We start from the raw sequence: 17,889 nt of genomic DNA, 5'->3' as shown, positions 1-17,889 counted from the left end.
CATGCATGTTCATGTGCACATGTGTGGAGGTCAGAGGTTGACATCAGGGATCTTCCTTAGTCACTCTCCACCTTATTCTCAGAGATAAGGTCTCCTGCTGAATCTAGAGCACTAGTGATTCCCTCTCTCTGTCTCTGAAGTGCTGGGATTACAGGTGTACACCACCACACCCAGCATGTATATGGATTCTATGGATCCAAACTCAGGTCCTCATGCTTACATGGCAAGCACTCTATCCATTGAGCCATCACCATAGCCTGCAAGTGGAGTTCTAATCCAACTCCATAGGCTTAGCCTAGTGGTCTGTGTAGAGCCATGAGTTCCACAGGTCTTCATGTGGATAAACACTGATGTCTTTATAGCCATTAGGCTAAGGGTAAGTTAAGCAGTCACTGCTTTCCAATGACAAAGTTGTAAAGATTCTCAGATCTTGGGCAAAGGATAGATCTTTGGTTGTCAAATGAATACATACCAATTGGATTGGAAGGTATAAGTAACTAGTGGTACTTCCAGACACACAAAGGTTCCCTATGACACAATGGGTAGACGATATTCACACACAAGACTCATGCTTACTGTCTGTCCCAGAAAGTTACCAATAATCTGTACACTTGCAGCAAAATGTGAACAAATATATTCAGATATATTTAAAAGAATTAAAAAAAACATTTCACAAAACATTTGTTGCCATAGGAATTGTTGTTAACCAGAAATGCCCACATCAAAATTTAAACATCTTTCAAGTACGATCATCTATACTAAATTACGCAACAAATTATGTAAACAGAGTCAGATACATTTCCTGGTAGGAATTACTTCCTTCCTGACATGGAAGTGGGTCTGTCTCATTTTTCCAGGGTACCAATTAAGAAACTGCTATTTTCAGAGCAACAAAAATAAAAGCTTTTATTTGTTCATTTGAATATAAAACAGGCGTTATCACAGATGTACAAAGCGTACTGGTGGTTGAACATACAAGAAGGTTGCTGTCCTTTGCACATAAAAATTTTGTTTGAAACTGTGATTGGTAGAGTACATGAGTTTCTCAAACCAGTCACCACACTCTGAAATAACGCTGCTAACATTCAACTGATAAAAGGGACCGTTCCCTTGGGTAAAGTGTCAAGCAGGATTAAATATATATAATAAACAAGCACCATGTGGAATCTCCTCCTGTTTGATTAGGTCTGTGTTCCAATATTCATTGTGAACCCTCCTTTTGTGCAAGTAGATTACACGATTTTGGCTGACTTCAAAAGCACAAGGTCACAAGACAACATTTTTTTTTCTTTTTTTACATTCTCATGAATGATTTATCTACAGTACAATTTCTAATACAGAACGATCCTTCCTTATTGCTGAAACTGGTGGTACTTAAGTGTCGCCTTTCCTTTTTCTTGCACAACTAAGCTTTGCTCTCAATCCACCAGCTCTCTTGAACCTAAAGTCTAACATCAGAGATGAAAAGATACAGACAGAAGAGACCTGCTGTCAACTGCTTTCCCAACTGCATGGCAGGGTTCGCCTTCCTTGGATGTCAAGTTGATATGGTGAAAGTTAAACTGTGTTTGGAGTGACAGCTAAATTTGTTTTGCTTTCTAGCATCACCTGGGTCTAAGATTTCTCACACACTACAATAATGTATCTTTATCTTATTTGGAACCTCAAACCAACTTTCCCTTAAGCAATGTGTGTGTGCACATGCATCTGAAAATGATTTTTTTTCTGTATGTAGTGGGGACTTTCCCAATTTGGAAGCTGAGGATGGTAGGAATGTGTAACTGAAGCATGTATAGAGCACTCATACACAGCAGTGAGCATTAACAAAATCAGACCGTTTGTGCAGATGGAAGGATGTTCTAAATATGCAGATTCTTAAAAATGCGCCACTTAAAATTATTTTTAAAAAGCAATCAGTTGTGGATCTCAGAAGTCAAGCAAAGCTCTTGTGTCCTGCTAGCTGCATGAAAAAAGGCAGACAAAGACCTTACCTCTGGAGCCATGAAGCATCAGTTCTGCCTAGCAGTGATCACAGTCAGGCAGCTCCAGTACTAAGAGCCACTGCAGGGTCATACTGGACAACTACAAAATGAATCCCTCATGCACTGCTTTCCCCTCCTTACTTGAGCGCAGCCAGGCCAGCTTGACTTAGAAACACACAGATGTAGATGTACTCTACAAATCAAAAGGTGGGCAGGTAGCACCTGGGACAGGTTCCCCTGTAGGTGGTACAGAGAAGTGGCTGGCAAGACTTCTCGCTTCAACTAGAGCTCTGCTAATTTAAGTCCCTAGGATAGGGGCTGCCCAAGGCCATGCTTGGAAACTCCTATGACCAGAAGTTCACAAAACAGACTGAAAGTTTATTCCTCAAAGCTATTTGGACATCTATCCACTTATACAGAGGCTACTGGAAAGGGGGTTGGGAATCAATGACACCTGGTGCATTGCATGGCCAGAGAATATCATTCTTTTCATACCAAGAACAGAAAGAGTGATACTAACAAAAATGTTAAAATAAAAAATAAAAACATTGCATAATGAATTCTTGCAGATAAACAGTGCAATTTGCCAACCTAGAGCCCCCTCAATGTAATTGGCACATGCTGGCATAACACATTCACTGTTGTCCCCCACAGCAAAGAAAAAATAGTGTACAATCAGCTTTAAATTCCTTCCCCACCTTAGATATGGTACTTATCCCACTTGCTGGCCTCTGGTTTGAGACAGGGTCACTGGCAATCTGTACTGCTTGCAATAGCAAAGTGTGTGAATACAGTGAAGGGCGTACCATGCAAGTGACAAGTTCTGCATTTAAACTTTAAAATTTCCTTTGTTCATTTAGTGAATTTATATTTCATATATATATTTGTTGTGATACTATCCACGCAAGATAATACAACATTTTTTATATTAGCAAACATTACAAGACTTTTAATGTTCTTGAATGTTTTTTTCTTTTATATTTCTAAAGAGATCAAAATAAATTAAACATTTTTACATAATTACATATTGAGGAAGTTAACTTATTTTATCTTTTTAGTTTAGTACAAAGATACTTGCAAGATAGTTGCCGAAATACCTTATTTATAATTGCTTCTCGTTCTATGTTAACTCCAAAGGCCATAGATTGGCCTCTGTTTATTTAGCACATTTCTGACAAAGAAAGCTGCTAAACTCTAATTGGAAGGTGCTACCTGGAAGGATTCTCGTACCTCAATAAACATTCCTAGAAGGGCGAGATCTAGCAATGGCTTAAATTAGTAACAGATCCATGTCATTAAGGTTTCATGACACATTAAAACAGAAAAAGCAACTTCTTATCACATGTACATAAACTGCTTAAAAGAACCCATCTGGAGGGGAGAATAATTTTTTTAATTGCTATTTCGGCTTAACAAAATACCACATTTACGAAGAGAGCACTTATTATCCAATAATTAAAAAAAAAAAAAACAGAAAAGAAAGTTATTGAAATGAGCTTTTCCAATAAACCGAAGGCAGTAATCCAAAGTCCTTCTGAACAAAATCCAGCAGTAAATTCACATTTCATCTCCTTGCCAGGGTGACTGCTCTGAGAAGTCCTCCCCTCCAAGCCTACGACACCAGGCTCTGCACTGGTGAACATGGCCTCTGTGTCTGCACATTTTGGTGGACACTGAGAAAAAAAGTTCATATCCCTAGAAAAGTCCATGAAGTCCAAAGAGACGGAACTACATGTTGTAGGCCACGTAGATGGGATCGAGCTGGTCTGCCAAGAACCCGTCTCGCAGGTGCATCCGCTGCTTCTCCCCCCGGGAGTTAATTGGAATCACCCCAATGTCCACCACAACCACCACTCCTACAATCAGATAGTGCTCCTCTAAGACCACGTTGGTCACTAAGGGAACCAGGTCCAAGGCTTCCTGCTCTGACCCGTCGAGTTCAACCACAACCACCAACAGGTTTGTCCAGGTAAACACAGCACTAAGAGACAGGAAAGAAAACCACTGTTACTGGGAGAGTCTTTTATTCAAGGATAAATTTTCTGTTCCAATCTGCCTGGGTGATCCCACATATCTATCTCCTTGGGCTGGTGTTTCCCTCTAAAAGCTGTGTAGCCTTTCACAGTCTTCCTGATCGCAACATACCTGATAGTGGTGACCCAGGCCCAGCATGGGTCCTTGCTATTCTATGTAGGGAAATGCCTGCAGAAGCTCTAGCAGTGCTGGGGCATTTTGTCTTATCCCGGAGACCTCTGTGACTGCTGGGCCAGAGATGGGCTTGAGCCCTGAGATGGACATGTGTGGAACGTCTGGGCCTATGTCTATCCAAGCAGCACCCTGACTTGGCTGATGACCTATTGATGTGTGAGTGTGTTTAGTGATTCTGCCTTGTAGCAATGAGTTTGGAGATGATGGTAACACAGCACTAGCTAGCTCATCCAGGTCTTTCGGCATGAAGGACACCCAATATTTTATTCTGTCCAAGTGATGGAAGCATAAATCCAGAGCTTTAGCTGTTTGTTTTTGAGTGTGTATGTTCTTATGTGTGTGTGCAGGTGCATGTGTGGTTGTCTCCCTCCACTGTCTGCTTTATTATCAAAACTCTCTCTGACTAAACCCAGAGATCACAGAATTGGCTAGTCTCACTAGCCAGCTTGCCTTGTAGATGTATCTGCGTTTGCCATCTAAGCACTGGGCTTACAGAAGTACACCACCACACCTGGCATTTCTGTAGGTGCCAGGGATATAAAACTCAAGCCCTCATGATTACAGATTGAGCTATTTTCCCAGCCCCATACCCCTGAGCTTTAACATTTTACTGGTTAAAGATCATGGTATTCACAGACTCTGCCATTAGGTCTCCTTGGCTGTAGAGGCCAGAAAGTTTTGAAGCAGAGGGGCTACATGTGTTTGGGGGCCCATTGGTGAGAAGTTAAAGCCATGGAATTTAAGGTCCTATCCAGTAACAGTGTTAATTCCAAAACCCCCAAACTTGACTGAAGACCCACTGGTAAGAACCTAATATTATAGATCTTAGGATGAGAAAATACATGAGTCATGCTGGTGTCTGGCAATCCCCTCCCAAACAGATGCGAGAGAATGGGAGCAGGCTCCAGAAGGGTCTGTCCAACCTTTTCTTCCACCTTGAGGCAGGACATACTTTTTTCCTGTGTGAGAATAAGCCTAATAGGACTTTAATTCATATTTATTAAGTATGGCCAATGCACACAGGACATACAGAAAAGAACTACAGAGTATTTGCAGCAGGCTCGCCTGCATTCTGTCTTGTGACCTCTGTATCCTGAGGGAAGAGTACCAAGAAGAATGATTTCCAAGAAGCACTAGTGTTTCTTCCCTGTAATTTGGGTCCCTGTGACATTTCACACTGTTCTGCATGGTCCACATGGATTAAGTCTGTGATAGCAACAATCACTTTGGCCTAATTCAATTTTATGGTGTTGTCCTGAAGTACTAATAATCAGCTCAGCTGTCCTTGGTGAATGGGGGTCAAGGCAAGTACCTTGCTGCTACTGATGGCAAGAGGGGTGGGGTGGGGCTTGACATGAAGTGTGAGTGAGGGGCTAGAGATCTTTCCCCAACACTGCTTTCTCAGGGCCTGTGTTAACACTGTAAGCTCCCAGATGAGAAATGAATAGGCTTGGTTGGCTTGAGGCGGGCAACATGGAAACAGTTCTGCCCTTTGACAATGGGCTTCTCAATGGGAGGCAACCAATAGAACTTGGTGGGTGGTAGGAAGGAGACATGTCAGAAAGAGGACTAGAGGGAGGAAAGACAAGAGAGTTTGTATGTGAATAGTTTCCAAGGTCACAAAGGTACAGCAGAATAAAACTCATTTCCTTCCTCCTCCTGGTTCTCTGCATGAACAAGTAAGTTGGGGGCCCTATCTAAACAGGTGAGGGTGATACACAGATCAGAGGTAACATAGCAATTATAACAGTGATTCATAAAACTAAAGTCATGGTCCACTTGGCGCACAATGAAAATGCTTGAAGCAATTAGAACCTAAAATTAAAAACAGGAATGGAATACCATAGGTATTTACAGACACATGGGTAGAAAATGAGATAGACCTTGAGCATGTTTCTAGGTAGCTATTTTGCAAGAATTTCACTGTCTTCTGCATTTCTGCCTTTACATGAATAGACAATATTGTAACCAAATGCAAGGAAAGTGTTCATGAGTGATTCTAGACAAGTGTTCCTTATGGTTTTGGGCCTATGACTGAGCTTGACTGTAGCAGGTTCTCTGCCAGGCAAGGAATAAGGTATGTTACTTGCTAAGTACCTTGAACTGTTATCAAGTGAGCCAACAAACCCACAGTGACTGGCACCGAGTTATCTTTCACTCCTAAACTAAGTGTTAAGAGTTCAACACGTCTGTGGCTACCATCAGCAGAGACTGCTGTTTGGTCAAGTTTCCCCTCCTTTCCTAAATGCAACGACCTGTGGGGAACACATGGGTGTGAACAATCTGCTATGGAAGGGCTTCAGCATCCTCAGCATTTTACAAAATATAGTAAATGGGTTTTGTGAGGTGGGCAGAGGTGGTCACCTCTGCAGAGGTAAAAATTTACATTCCACTCTTGGCCTAATGGGGTCCTTGCCAACTAGCCAGACCTTGTGGCTTAACCTTTGGCTTAATTCAAGCAATTCTTTCTTTGTAAACATCTCTAGTGAGGCCTGGCTCAGTTTTCCTATGGAGCACATTATTTCTTACTGCTCCCACTTGATGGCATGAAAGTGTTTTCTGCATCTCTGTATGTGTAAAGGTTACTTTTCCTTTGTATCATGTTTTCACAGATTAAAAAAAAAAAAACAAAAAAAACTTGGTTTCCTAGAAAACATTGTAGATTCATTGAATTAAAGCTCCCTCACTTTCAAGCCATCAGGATACCTTCACTGAGCAAGGATTATTCTTTTACCACCATTATCCCTGAAGAGGCCTTCAGACACTCTGTGTTACCCAGGGTTTACAGGGAAACTCTTCCACATCCCAGTGATTAATCAAGTACAAACCTGCCAGCCCCACCACTTACCATTCCGTGACACTTTTATGGGCTCTGATGACTGAAGTCTCAATGTCTATTGGGTGGTACCTCATGCCCCGCAGCTCCATGGCTTCATCCAGTGCTCCCACCACATACAGGGCATCATGACGCTCTATTGCACAGAAAAACCATGTAAAACCAAGACACTTGCTTTCAGGCTGGGGAGGTGGTTCATTTAGTAAAGTGCTTACTTTGCAAGTATAAGGTTCTGAGTTCGATTCCCAGAACCTACATCAAAAAAGCTGGGCATGCTTATAACCCCAGGGAGGTGACAACAGGAGGATCTCTGGGCTTTCTAGCTGGCCAGTCTAAAGAGAGATGCCTGAGGAATAAGATCTGAGGTTGTTCCCTGGCCTGCATACATGCTTTATTAAAATTCATGTGTGGTATTGAGATCCAATTTAGAAGCCTATGGCTTAGAAGGTCACAGACCCTAGAGGGAAGATTCTACTGTTCATGGCTGAAAAGAGAGATTATACCCATCAAAAAGTCTAAATGTTCTAAATGTCTATGATTATTCCTTCTGATCCATGCTGCTCTCACTCTTAGCTGAAGACAGTTTGCTTTTTATGGATGACAGCGAAGACAAGGGAGTTCCAAGACCCATTAAAATCACAAAAAAAGAAAGCTGACTACCTAGCACAAGATGAGTCATGTTTTGCATACCTGCTAGGGCCTGGAATCACCATAGAGGAAATGGTGATCCAAACACAAGTGCTGCTGGACTGGAGAGATGGCTTGGCAATTAAGGTGCTTACCTGCAAAGCCCAAACACTGCAGTTCAATTCCCTAGGACCCTTGTAACACCAGACATACAAGATGGCATATGTGTCTGGCGTTTGTTTGCAGTGGCTAGAGGACCTGGTGTGCTTATTCTCTTGCTTTCTATTTCTCTCCCTCCCCCTCTCTCTCTCTCTCTGTCTCTCTCAACTACAAACTAATAAATAAAATATTACACACAAGTGCTGCTCTAACTGCTAGTCTGAGAATATCCTTCAGGAAGACCCTGAGCAAACTCAAAACTCATCAAAGCAGGAAAATCTGAGGCTGCCAAAAGCTCAACAGTAAAAGAGACTTAAAACATGCCTTCCAAGGCTGGGAACATTGTGGAAGAGGGGGTGGAAAGAATGTAAGAACCACAAGGTGGGCAGGTGTACTCTGAGACACTGTTACCCCCACTGACACTGACTGGTGCATTCATGACCCCACAGATGAGGGCCCTTAGTGGAATGGGGGCAGAGAAGAAGAAACATCAAAATATAACACTATGGGAATATGACCAACTGGCAATATGTTCACATATTAATGTCTCAATAAAATAACCTTGCCACCCCCACACACAAATGAGATAGGCAAGTAAGAAAGTCCAGATCTAGGGATGACTAAATCCCTTCTCCTAGAAATGGCAGCTTCCATAGGCTCAGTTGCTCCTTTCTCCTCAGGTTGGATGGCCTATGACAAGGTTCTCATTCTCTCTTTAGACAGTTTTACTATGACATTTTTATACAGGTATATGATATAGCTGGATATCACACAGTCTCTCTTGCCCCTTTTCAGTTCTCATCCTATCTTGTCTCATCTCCAAATCTGTCTACTAGGGACAAACCAACTTTCTTAGCTGCTGTAGTGTCAGATACAAGACCATTTCTCCATCAGTGATGGAAGAAACGAATTAGCACTGGTCAGCACTTAATAGCCTGGTAAGTGTGGGATAGCACCCATTTTCAAGACCCTAATATCAAGGCACAGATCAGCCAAAAGGCACTAAAGTTTCTTGGAACTCAATCATATGAGTTCTTCACAGCACTGCTCTCATGTACAAATGGGAAGAGAACACATTGTTTCTGGTCATGTTCATGAATGAAAATACCCTTAGTCAAAGAGGCCATAAGATTTATTTTTATCCTGTAGGCAAACCTTAGCATAAGAATGAAAGCATGGTCAGTCCCATCCTTGCTTAAAAATAAGAAAATGTATCCTAGATTTGTAATTGGGCAGAGAGTGTATCAAGAAAGATCTGAAAGAAATGAGCCATATAAAATGATGCCAGAACATATTGCTTTTCTATTCCACACCAGACAAACAAAGACAAACTTGCAGGCTTATATGAACTACAGAGCTTCATTCCTTGCTTGAAGTAGGGGATTCAGGGACTGGCAAGATGAAGGCAGAAACAACACCTGGGGTTCCTGTTCAGCAGGACTGGCTGTACTGGCCTTCCTTGGGTATTTAACTAGACACCACTTCTTTACATCTCTGAACTCAGTGTCTCACAGGAACATCAGACAAACATAGAAAAATAACCGAGCCTGTGACACCAATCATGAAAATGTCATGCTACAATGTTCTACTTTCTCTCTGTGGACCAGGTTAGGGTGGGCATTGGATGGGTGATTTAGGAAGCTTCATCCATGTCTAGACTCTCATCTGCCCAGGGTTTCTGTTCTACCTGGAATTTCTGCTACTTTTGCCAGGGCTAAAGAGGCTGGTTTTTTTTTTTTTTTTTTTTTTTTTGGTCTTTTGTGGTAGGGTCTCACTCTAGTCTAGGGTGACCTGGAATTCACTACATAGTCTCAGGGTGGCCTCAAACTCATGGTGATCCTCCTACCTCTGCCTCCTATGTGCTGGGATTAAAGGCATGTGCCACCATGCCCGGCTGGCTGATTGTTTTTAGTTGGACTAAAGAGGTGAGAAAAGACTGAAGACACAAGCACAGGACATGTTTTGTTATGGCACTGAGATAGACTCCAGCGCCTCAGGCATGCTAGGCCAGCCATCTCCCTGACCCACACTCCTGTGAGCATACTTTGGCATCTTGGCTTCATGAAACACCCCAGGCTGGTTGTCCATGTAGAGTACAGGCCACTAGCAACAGCTGCCCATGGCTCCTCTATACAGGACCAGGCTTTGAGCGCTGGGAGCAGGAAACAGAAGTGCTGGCCAAGAACATTGGGGTTGCCCACTTCTAGATGGTGCAGGAGAGGTCCTGGCAGGGACAATGTGCATGTTCCTGTAGCTGCTAGGCCAGTTTATCTCTAAGGGCCCAGTGGGTAGCCCTAGAAACACATAAAGAGAATCAGGGGTAGGGCCTCAGGGCACTTTGCCATGGGAAAACCAGGGCCCTGTGCTTATATCTGCTCTTGGTTCTGAGAATTCACAGATATATTTATGAAATGTTTGTATTTTACCTCCCTCCTCCTTCTTCCTTCGTTGGTGTGGTATATGTGTGTACATGTTCATGAGTATGCATGCAAGGTGCACATACACATACATGTGCATGTGGAGGCCCTAGGTCAACATTGTGAGCCTTCCTCAATTGCTTTCCACCTTGGTTCTTTGAAACAGGGTCTCCCACTCAACCTGCAGATGTTACCAAGTCGGTTACACTAGTTGGTCAATATACCCAAGGATTCTCCTATGTCCACCTCCTTAGCACTGAGATTTCTGGTGTATGCCACCACACTTAACTTTTTACATGAGTGCTGTTGATCTGAACTCAGGTCCTCATGATTGTGGGGGAAGCACTTGACTGACTGAGCCACCACTCAGAACTTCCCTCCTCCTTTTTAAGTTCAGCTGTTTGCAGACCACTTGTGGTGAGCAAGCATGTCCTGGTGAGGCTCTCTCAAACCTCAAGGTCATTTTCAGTGTTTGGCAAATAACCTCAGCCCAGTGTGGGGCTCCTGATAGCTTGGACTCACCTCCATTTGCATCTGTAAGCTCAGTTCTCCGCAGGAAGCCCAGGTAGCCTGTTCGTGCCCAAATGGTCTGCGTGTCTCCAAAACTCAACCGGGAATTGAAATGATCAGACTGGAGAGATTCATCTCCATAAATGGTAAAATAGCCACTGGCATTGTGGGCACTGTGGACCCATATCTGTGGACAGAGAGAAATGTCACTACAGATGAGCCACCTGAGACTCTGCAAGGAAGAGAGGCCAATCCGACCTCTATAATTCAGTAAGTTATATTCAGCAATAGTCAAAATTTCCTAGGCCTGAGTAAAGCAAGATAGTGGTCTTGTTCAGGTTTTGTGGGGTGACACAGACATCTATATACAGAATTCCCTGAAATAAAGATGCTCTATACATCAAGGTTAAGTCAAGAAACCAACCAAGCCATATATCTACTGGAAATTTCACTAATGCACATTAATGGAAGACTTTAAAAGTGTAATCTCGGCACTGGGTAGATGATTAGAAGTTCAAGATCATCCTCAGCTACACAGGGAACTCAAGGCCAGCCTGAGCTACTTGAGACCCTATCACAAAAACAACGAAAAACACAAAGAAAACCAAAACCCCAAAAGATAACCACATCAAATGAGTGCCCTTATATTTTTCCAAATGTTGAAAAAGAGATCAGGAAAAGATAAGTAGGGGAGGTTGGTCAGAGAGGACACATGTAACTCACCTCTCCAAGGTGAGAATCCCCCAGTGGACCTTTTGTTTCTGGATTGGCAATTATGATCCGAACTCCAGGCAGTATCTGTTTGAGAGGAAAGAGCTGAGGTGAGGCAAGACATATTATGGTAGCAACCCACAATGTTTCTAAACTATGAGGCTGCACCTAAAAGGTGATAATCCTAGCTCACAGCTCCTTAGACTGTGTTAAGATAGTGGTCAACACCTTCTTACCATGCAGTCATGTATACATAGGTTCCAAAGGCAACATATGATGCACTTTGAACTATGTCAAGTGGAAAAGGTATTAATTGCCATTTAGGGCCACAAAGGACTAAAAAGCATTAAGAGTTTTAGATTCAAATATATATTTAGTTATATGAAAATCAACCAATGTGACAGAAACTAAACTAATAGTTGTCCCCCCACTTACCATTCTTCCTGAACGTTCATGGTCAAAGATACCCAGGTTTTTAGCTAGACCACTAGACATTGATAACTGACATAATAATTTACAGCTTTCCAGTAGACATGAATGCATGATGAAATTCTAGCCAATGACACTGAAATGTAAGATAGCAAAGGAACCTTTTTAAGGTTCTCCATTTTGTCTTCTCCTCCTCTTTCTGTTTCTCCTGAGGGCTGGAACATGCAATGATAGGCTGAGCTGTTAACAGCTATATTAAACCCTTGGAAACAGAGGCCACACAGTGACAGGTAACACCTGGATTTCTAGTGGGTCCTAGAAGCAACAGATACCTATTCCCCAGATTTCATATTTTAAAAAATCTGAATGTTTAAAAGAATATTATTCTGAGTTTCTATGCCCATGGCCAAATAGTCCTGACACATTACCTTCAAGAAAGGGTTTTGGAAAAGAGGAGGATAAAAACGCAGTTCAAAGCCAACATATTTCTCCTTCAATACTTACCTTTCCTGACTCCATCAGGGGCAAGCTGTGAGGAGATCCTCTTTCTACCAACCGGACTCTAGTAATAAAACAGACATCATAGTACAGGATTTAACTACTTTCAGTGTTTGAGACTGGCTGGGGAGGCTGTTGGGGAACATTAACTATGAATATTATCACATGGCAAAGTTGTAAGTTCCCGAGAAGATGATCCAATAGCAGAATCAAACATATTCTGGCAGGAATGTGCTGAGAACATGGTCTCTCACTAAGGACCACAAAGAAAGGAGATGAAGCTACATGTACTCAGACTACAAACTGTTGGCAAGATGACTCTTCACATAAAATAAGCAGATTTCAATGTTGCATGTGCAGAAAAGGGAAGAATGAGCATCAAATGATACCCCTAAAGCATGCCTCTGATGGCTTATGGCTGGGATCTTTGGTTCTGAAGTTTCCATAGCTCTGTATGGATGTGGGCAATATGCCATGGAAGGCAGAGACCACCCCTCCCCAGGGCCTAGCAGCCACTACACTTGCTAAACTGAGTGTCCAAGCTAAAGAAATGGAAATATGCACTACTTCTCTAAAAAAAAAAAAAAAGTTTTGTTTTTTTTTTAGGTCTAAACAAGTGAATAGTAACTTCATCTTGTGGGTGATCATGACCACAGACAGCTCATAATCCTTTCCTGTGGTCCCTTTCACTTTCTGAGGTCTTCACTACTCATTTTATATTCTTACAAGTGACCACAGGACCAGGTCACTGTTCATTTGTTTACAAGGCAACTTTTATTCCCACTAAATAATGGGGAAAATAGAGTACTCAAGTGATTTAAGAACAGCGAACTCAGGATGGTTTGTGCTTAGAGTAGAGAGGGCTGGGAGCAGTAGGTTCAGGGCTGGGACAACGTAAGATTACAAAGCTTTTTTTTTTCCCCTGTGCTCCCTTACCTTCATCTCCCTTGGAATGAAAAGTGCTCAAGAGACCCATCATACACACTGCTAAAGGTCCTGCTAGCAAAAGCCACAGGGGAAAAAATAAAATATTCACCAAATCAAAAAGAGCAAACAAGGGCTGGAAAAATGGCTCAGTGGTTAAGTGCACTTTGTGCAAAAGCATGAAGGTCTAATGGGCCCTAAGTCCACTGAGTTTGCTTCCCTTAAAACCCATGTAAACAGCTGAGCATGGCCATGCATGTCTGTAACCCTAGTACTGTGAGGAATGGACTGAAGAACTTCTGGGTTTTGCAACAAATGGTAAGCTCTAGAAACAATAGGAGACTCTGTCTCAAGGAAAAACAGGTAAGTGGTAGAGGAAGGACACCCAGCGTTGTTCTTTGGCTTCCACAGGTATATGTACAGGGTGGTGCTGCATCAGCACATATACATGCATAAGTATGCACACACATACAACCACAGCACCCATACTGCAGATATGCAAAAAAAAATTAAATAATTTTATTTATTTATTTGCAAGGAGAGAGAGAGAGAGAGAAAGGAGAGACAGAGAGAATAGGCATACCAGGGCTTCCAGCTGCTGCAAATAAACTCCAGATGCATGTGTCACTCTGTGTATCTGGCTTTATGTGGATACTGGGAAATTGAACCCAGGGTCATTAGGCTTTGCAGGCAAGTGCCTTAACTGCTAAGCTATCTGTACAGTGTCCCCCCAGCCGATTTTTTCAATAAAAGAGCAAAAAAGATCTCTTCATAAGGTCAAAAGAGGCACATCCCAAGCATGCTAGGAGATACCAGTGGAACACACATACAAAGGCTTGTTTCCTTAACAAGCCAATGACTGGGAATGCCACTGTCAATGGACTGGAGCTCACAGTCAACACAGTGACAGCATGGCTTTGAGTTAGACCCATGGCCAACCTGTGCTTTGCATCAGCTTCCTCACTGTGGGCCACTACACTGACATCATCAGTCTATTGAGCAGGCTAAGAGCATGAGTTGCCCTGTTCCAGGTCTTACCCATGGTCTGTTACAAAGGGAAATGGTGTTATATAACACAGATTCATCAATTAGCTAGCTATGGATCAAAGACTAGTGGGATGGCTAGAGGGAGAGTAGGGTAGGGCCTCACCTTCAGTACTAGACAAGGGTTTGTTCAGAGGGAATTCAGCCACTACCTCACCAGCTCATCAGCTAGCCAGTAAGCTCTAGGGATCCTTCTGTATCTGCCTCCCCAGCATAGAAATTACAGGTGTATATATTGTTAAACCCTGCATTTTACATGGATCCAAACTCAGCTTATCATGTTTGTACAGCAAACACTTTACCCACAGAGCCATCTCCACAACCCTCTTCTCTCAAGATCTTAATATTCAGCTACCTATTGGTAAGAATTGGTCTAGAAGCTATACTTTTCTTTTAAAAAATATTTTTGGGTGTGCTGATGCATGCCTTTGATCCCAGCACTTGGGAGGCAAGAAGTAGGAGGATCGTTGTGACTTTGAGGCCACGCTGAGACTAAATGGTGAGATCGAGATCAGCCTGGGCTAGACTGAAACCCTACCTCAAAAAAAAAAAACAAAAAAAAACTATACACACACACACACGCATGTAAGAGAGGGAGACAGAAAAGGGAGGACAGACAGGGGGAGAGAAAGAGAGGAGAATGTGAGAATGGGCGCATCAGGGCCTCTTGCCGCTGCAAACAAACTCCAGATGCATGAATCACATTGTACATCTGGCTTTATGTGGGTACTAGGGAATTGAACCAGGGTTGTTAGGCTTTGCAAGTAAATGTCTTAATTCCTGAGCCGTGCCTCCAGACCCTGTACTTTTTTTTTTTTTTTTTTTGAGACAGTGTCATCGAGCCCATGTAGCCTTGAACTCCCCTATGTAATTGAGGAGCTTCAGTACCTGAGCCTCCCGCTTCCATCTTCCCGGAGCTGGGATTGTAGGTGTGTGCCATCACACCCAGTTTATGTTGTGCTGGGGATTGAAACCAGGGTTTTGTGCATGCTAGATAAACACTCCTACCACCTAAGCCACACCTTAGTACTAGAATCTGTTTTTTTCTAGCTATACATTTTAATGACTTCAGTTTCTACTCTAGACCTTTACACTAATACTGTGTTCCTAAGATTTGACAAACCACTAAAATTATTCCTTCAAATTTCTGAGAAATATTTTTATTTTTTCTTTTATTTGAGCAGGATTGTGCCGTAGGCACTAAACAGCTTTGGCCACCAGGCATCAAGCTAGGATGAACAAAGGACTTTCATCTGTTCTGTTCTTGACTGATATAAGACCACCACCAGTGAGGTGTTCCTTTGCCCATTGTCAGGGGTTAAATAATTAAATAATGTATTTTTATTGGGCTGGAGAGATGGCTTAGTGGTTAAGGCACTTGCCAGCAAAGCCAAAGGACCCAGGTTCAATTTCCCAGTACCCATGTAAACCACATGCACAAGGTAGTGCGTGTGTCTGGAGTTCGCTTTCAGTGGCGTGCCTATTCTCTCTCTCCCCTCTCTCTCTTTCTGCTTCTTTCATTCTGTCTCTGTCCCTCTCTCAAGTAAATAAAAATAAATATTAAAAAAATTGTTTGCAAGCATCAAGAGAGAGGATGACCATGGATTCATGCCACGGTCTCTTGCTACTGCAAACAAATTTCAGATACATGTGCCACTTTGTGTGTCTTGTTTTATGTGGATACAGAAGAATTGAACCAGGACAAGTAGGCTTTGCAAGCAAGTGATTTTAACTGGAGAGCCAATTCCTTAGCCTGAGAAATGTTTTTCTTTCCTATCTAGTCTGAAATATTCAAGTGCTTAAAGAAAGATCAAATTGAAAATGACTGAGTGACTATGAATTCATTTTTAATAGATATATTGTGAATACCTTAAAAACTTATGACCCTTTTCAAACAGACTCTAACAGTTTCCTCTGGTATGTATTGGAACTGAGCTTATTCTAGAGATAGGGGAATATGTATCTTATGATTCAGAAGTGTTCTCCATGGCAACCTGCTACACATACAAATTCCAAATCTCCAGCACTGAGGTTGTAAGAATAAAATAGAATGGGGATTAAACATAGAGACATAGAACCAAGCAAACATAGTTAATGAGCCTATTTCATCACTCACTTTCACAAGGGTGGATCTCTCTTTGTTCATTCTTTCTCTCCCACTTCTCCCCCCACCCCATAACTGCACAGCATACTGGTAAGTTAAGCTTTCCCAGGTTAATTAAGTGGTAATTGGGCAGGTGTCTTGACACTCCCAAGTGCATGTTCCATTAAAGCAAGGGGAAAAGTACTTAATCCTTATGACAGATACTAATATAACTGAGGTGAGAAAGCCATCCCATTTTCATAGGCACAGTCACAAGAAGGAAGGAAGGAAGGGAGGGAGGGAGAGAGGGAGGGAGGGAGGGAGGGATCAACAAACATTTTAAACAGGTCTCAGGTCTTGCATTCCAGCTGCTGTGGGATGGTAGAGACAAGTCTTACAGAGATGACTGTCACCAATAGATCCACCACCCTCCCACTGCCAAGGACTCCCAGCAAGGCTCACAGAATTCTTTTTTCCTAGTCATCACAGATGCCTGGAAAGACAGGCTTTACTGTGCTCATCCTGATCACCAAAACTGATGCCCAAAGTCAAACACCATGCCGTGGGATCTGAAGCAGAGAGGACACCTGGATGTTGACTTGTCTTACCCAGGAATCACAGCACAAGTCACATTTCACATGTGTTCATGAAGGTTAGAGGGGATGTTAAGAGATTTAAAAGGTGGCTAACGTATTCTCCTGGGAAGATGTAGATTTTATGGGAGAGATGGAGCTGAATTTGACAGAGTACCAGGGACAGTGCCCAACACAAGAGGAGCTCAGGGACTGCAGTGGTGAGTTGTTAGGAAGGTGGGGTTTCATGGACATGTGTGGGAGAGATGAAGACTGAGATTCTGTGTGATATGGCTAAGTAAGAAGGGCCCAGAGAAGGGGGTCCTTGGGATCTGAACTGAGTTCCTCTTGCTTGTGCAATAAGTGCTTTATCCACTGAATCACCTCCCCAGCCCTGGCTTCTGTGTATTTGGAGCAAGACACTGAAGTGGAAAATGAAACAATAACTTCCCTGTGAAAATACTCTGGTGTCTGACAAATGTCTCTTAGCTCCCTCCAATAGAGGAGAGAACGGAGCATGTCAGTTTGGGAAAATTGCCTTGTGGTCACATCCAAGTACAAATGAGGCACCCTGACGATGACAGGCATGGACTATGCAGACATCTTGATCTATCTCAGGTGTCCTGTGAGGGAACAGTCTAGGGGACCTCTCTAATAGGCAAAGCAGTATTAATCTGATGAGATTAACCAGTTAGGTTTAAAAACTTGAAACTGCAGAGCAACTTCCAGTGGAAGTAGCCTGGTCAGGTCAGTATCACCACCAACTATTTTTAGAAATTAGAACTAAACTGTCACCTAGAAAAGCTACACATTTGGACAATGTCACATAATGAGTCCATAACAATGGGCCTCACCCATGGACATGGGCTCCTGCTCTTTCCAGCACAAT

At 42.6% G+C, this 17,889-nt stretch overlaps 1 protein-coding gene across 4 annotated transcripts in view; it reads right to left on the bottom strand.

The window, feature by feature from the left end:
- Window positions 1-622: 622 nt before the first annotated feature.
- Window positions 623-17,889, bottom strand: part of Dip2c (disco interacting protein 2 homolog C) — a 470,240-nt gene continuing 452,973 nt past the window's right edge. For all 4 annotated transcript variants that reach the window (XM_045151604.1, XM_045151605.1, XM_045151606.1 and 1 more), the window contains 5 exons: window positions 12,384-12,441; window positions 11,463-11,537; window positions 10,752-10,926; window positions 7,039-7,162; window positions 623-3,963 (listed from right to left, as the gene is read on the bottom strand). In XM_045151604.1, coding sequence (XP_045007539.1) covers window positions 3,711-3,963; window positions 7,039-7,162; window positions 10,752-10,926; window positions 11,463-11,537; window positions 12,384-12,441 — 685 coding nt within the window. In that variant the 3' untranslated portion in view covers window positions 623-3,710. The remainder of the gene's footprint in view (window positions 3,964-7,038; window positions 7,163-10,751; window positions 10,927-11,462; window positions 11,538-12,383; window positions 12,442-17,889) is intronic.

This window comes from Jaculus jaculus, chromosome 6 (assembly GCF_020740685.1).
Source record: "Jaculus jaculus isolate mJacJac1 chromosome 6, mJacJac1.mat.Y.cur, whole genome shotgun sequence".
NCBI lineage: Eukaryota > Metazoa > Chordata > Mammalia > Rodentia > Dipodidae > Jaculus > Jaculus jaculus.
This window is presented reverse-complemented; position numbering and strand designations above follow the sequence as displayed.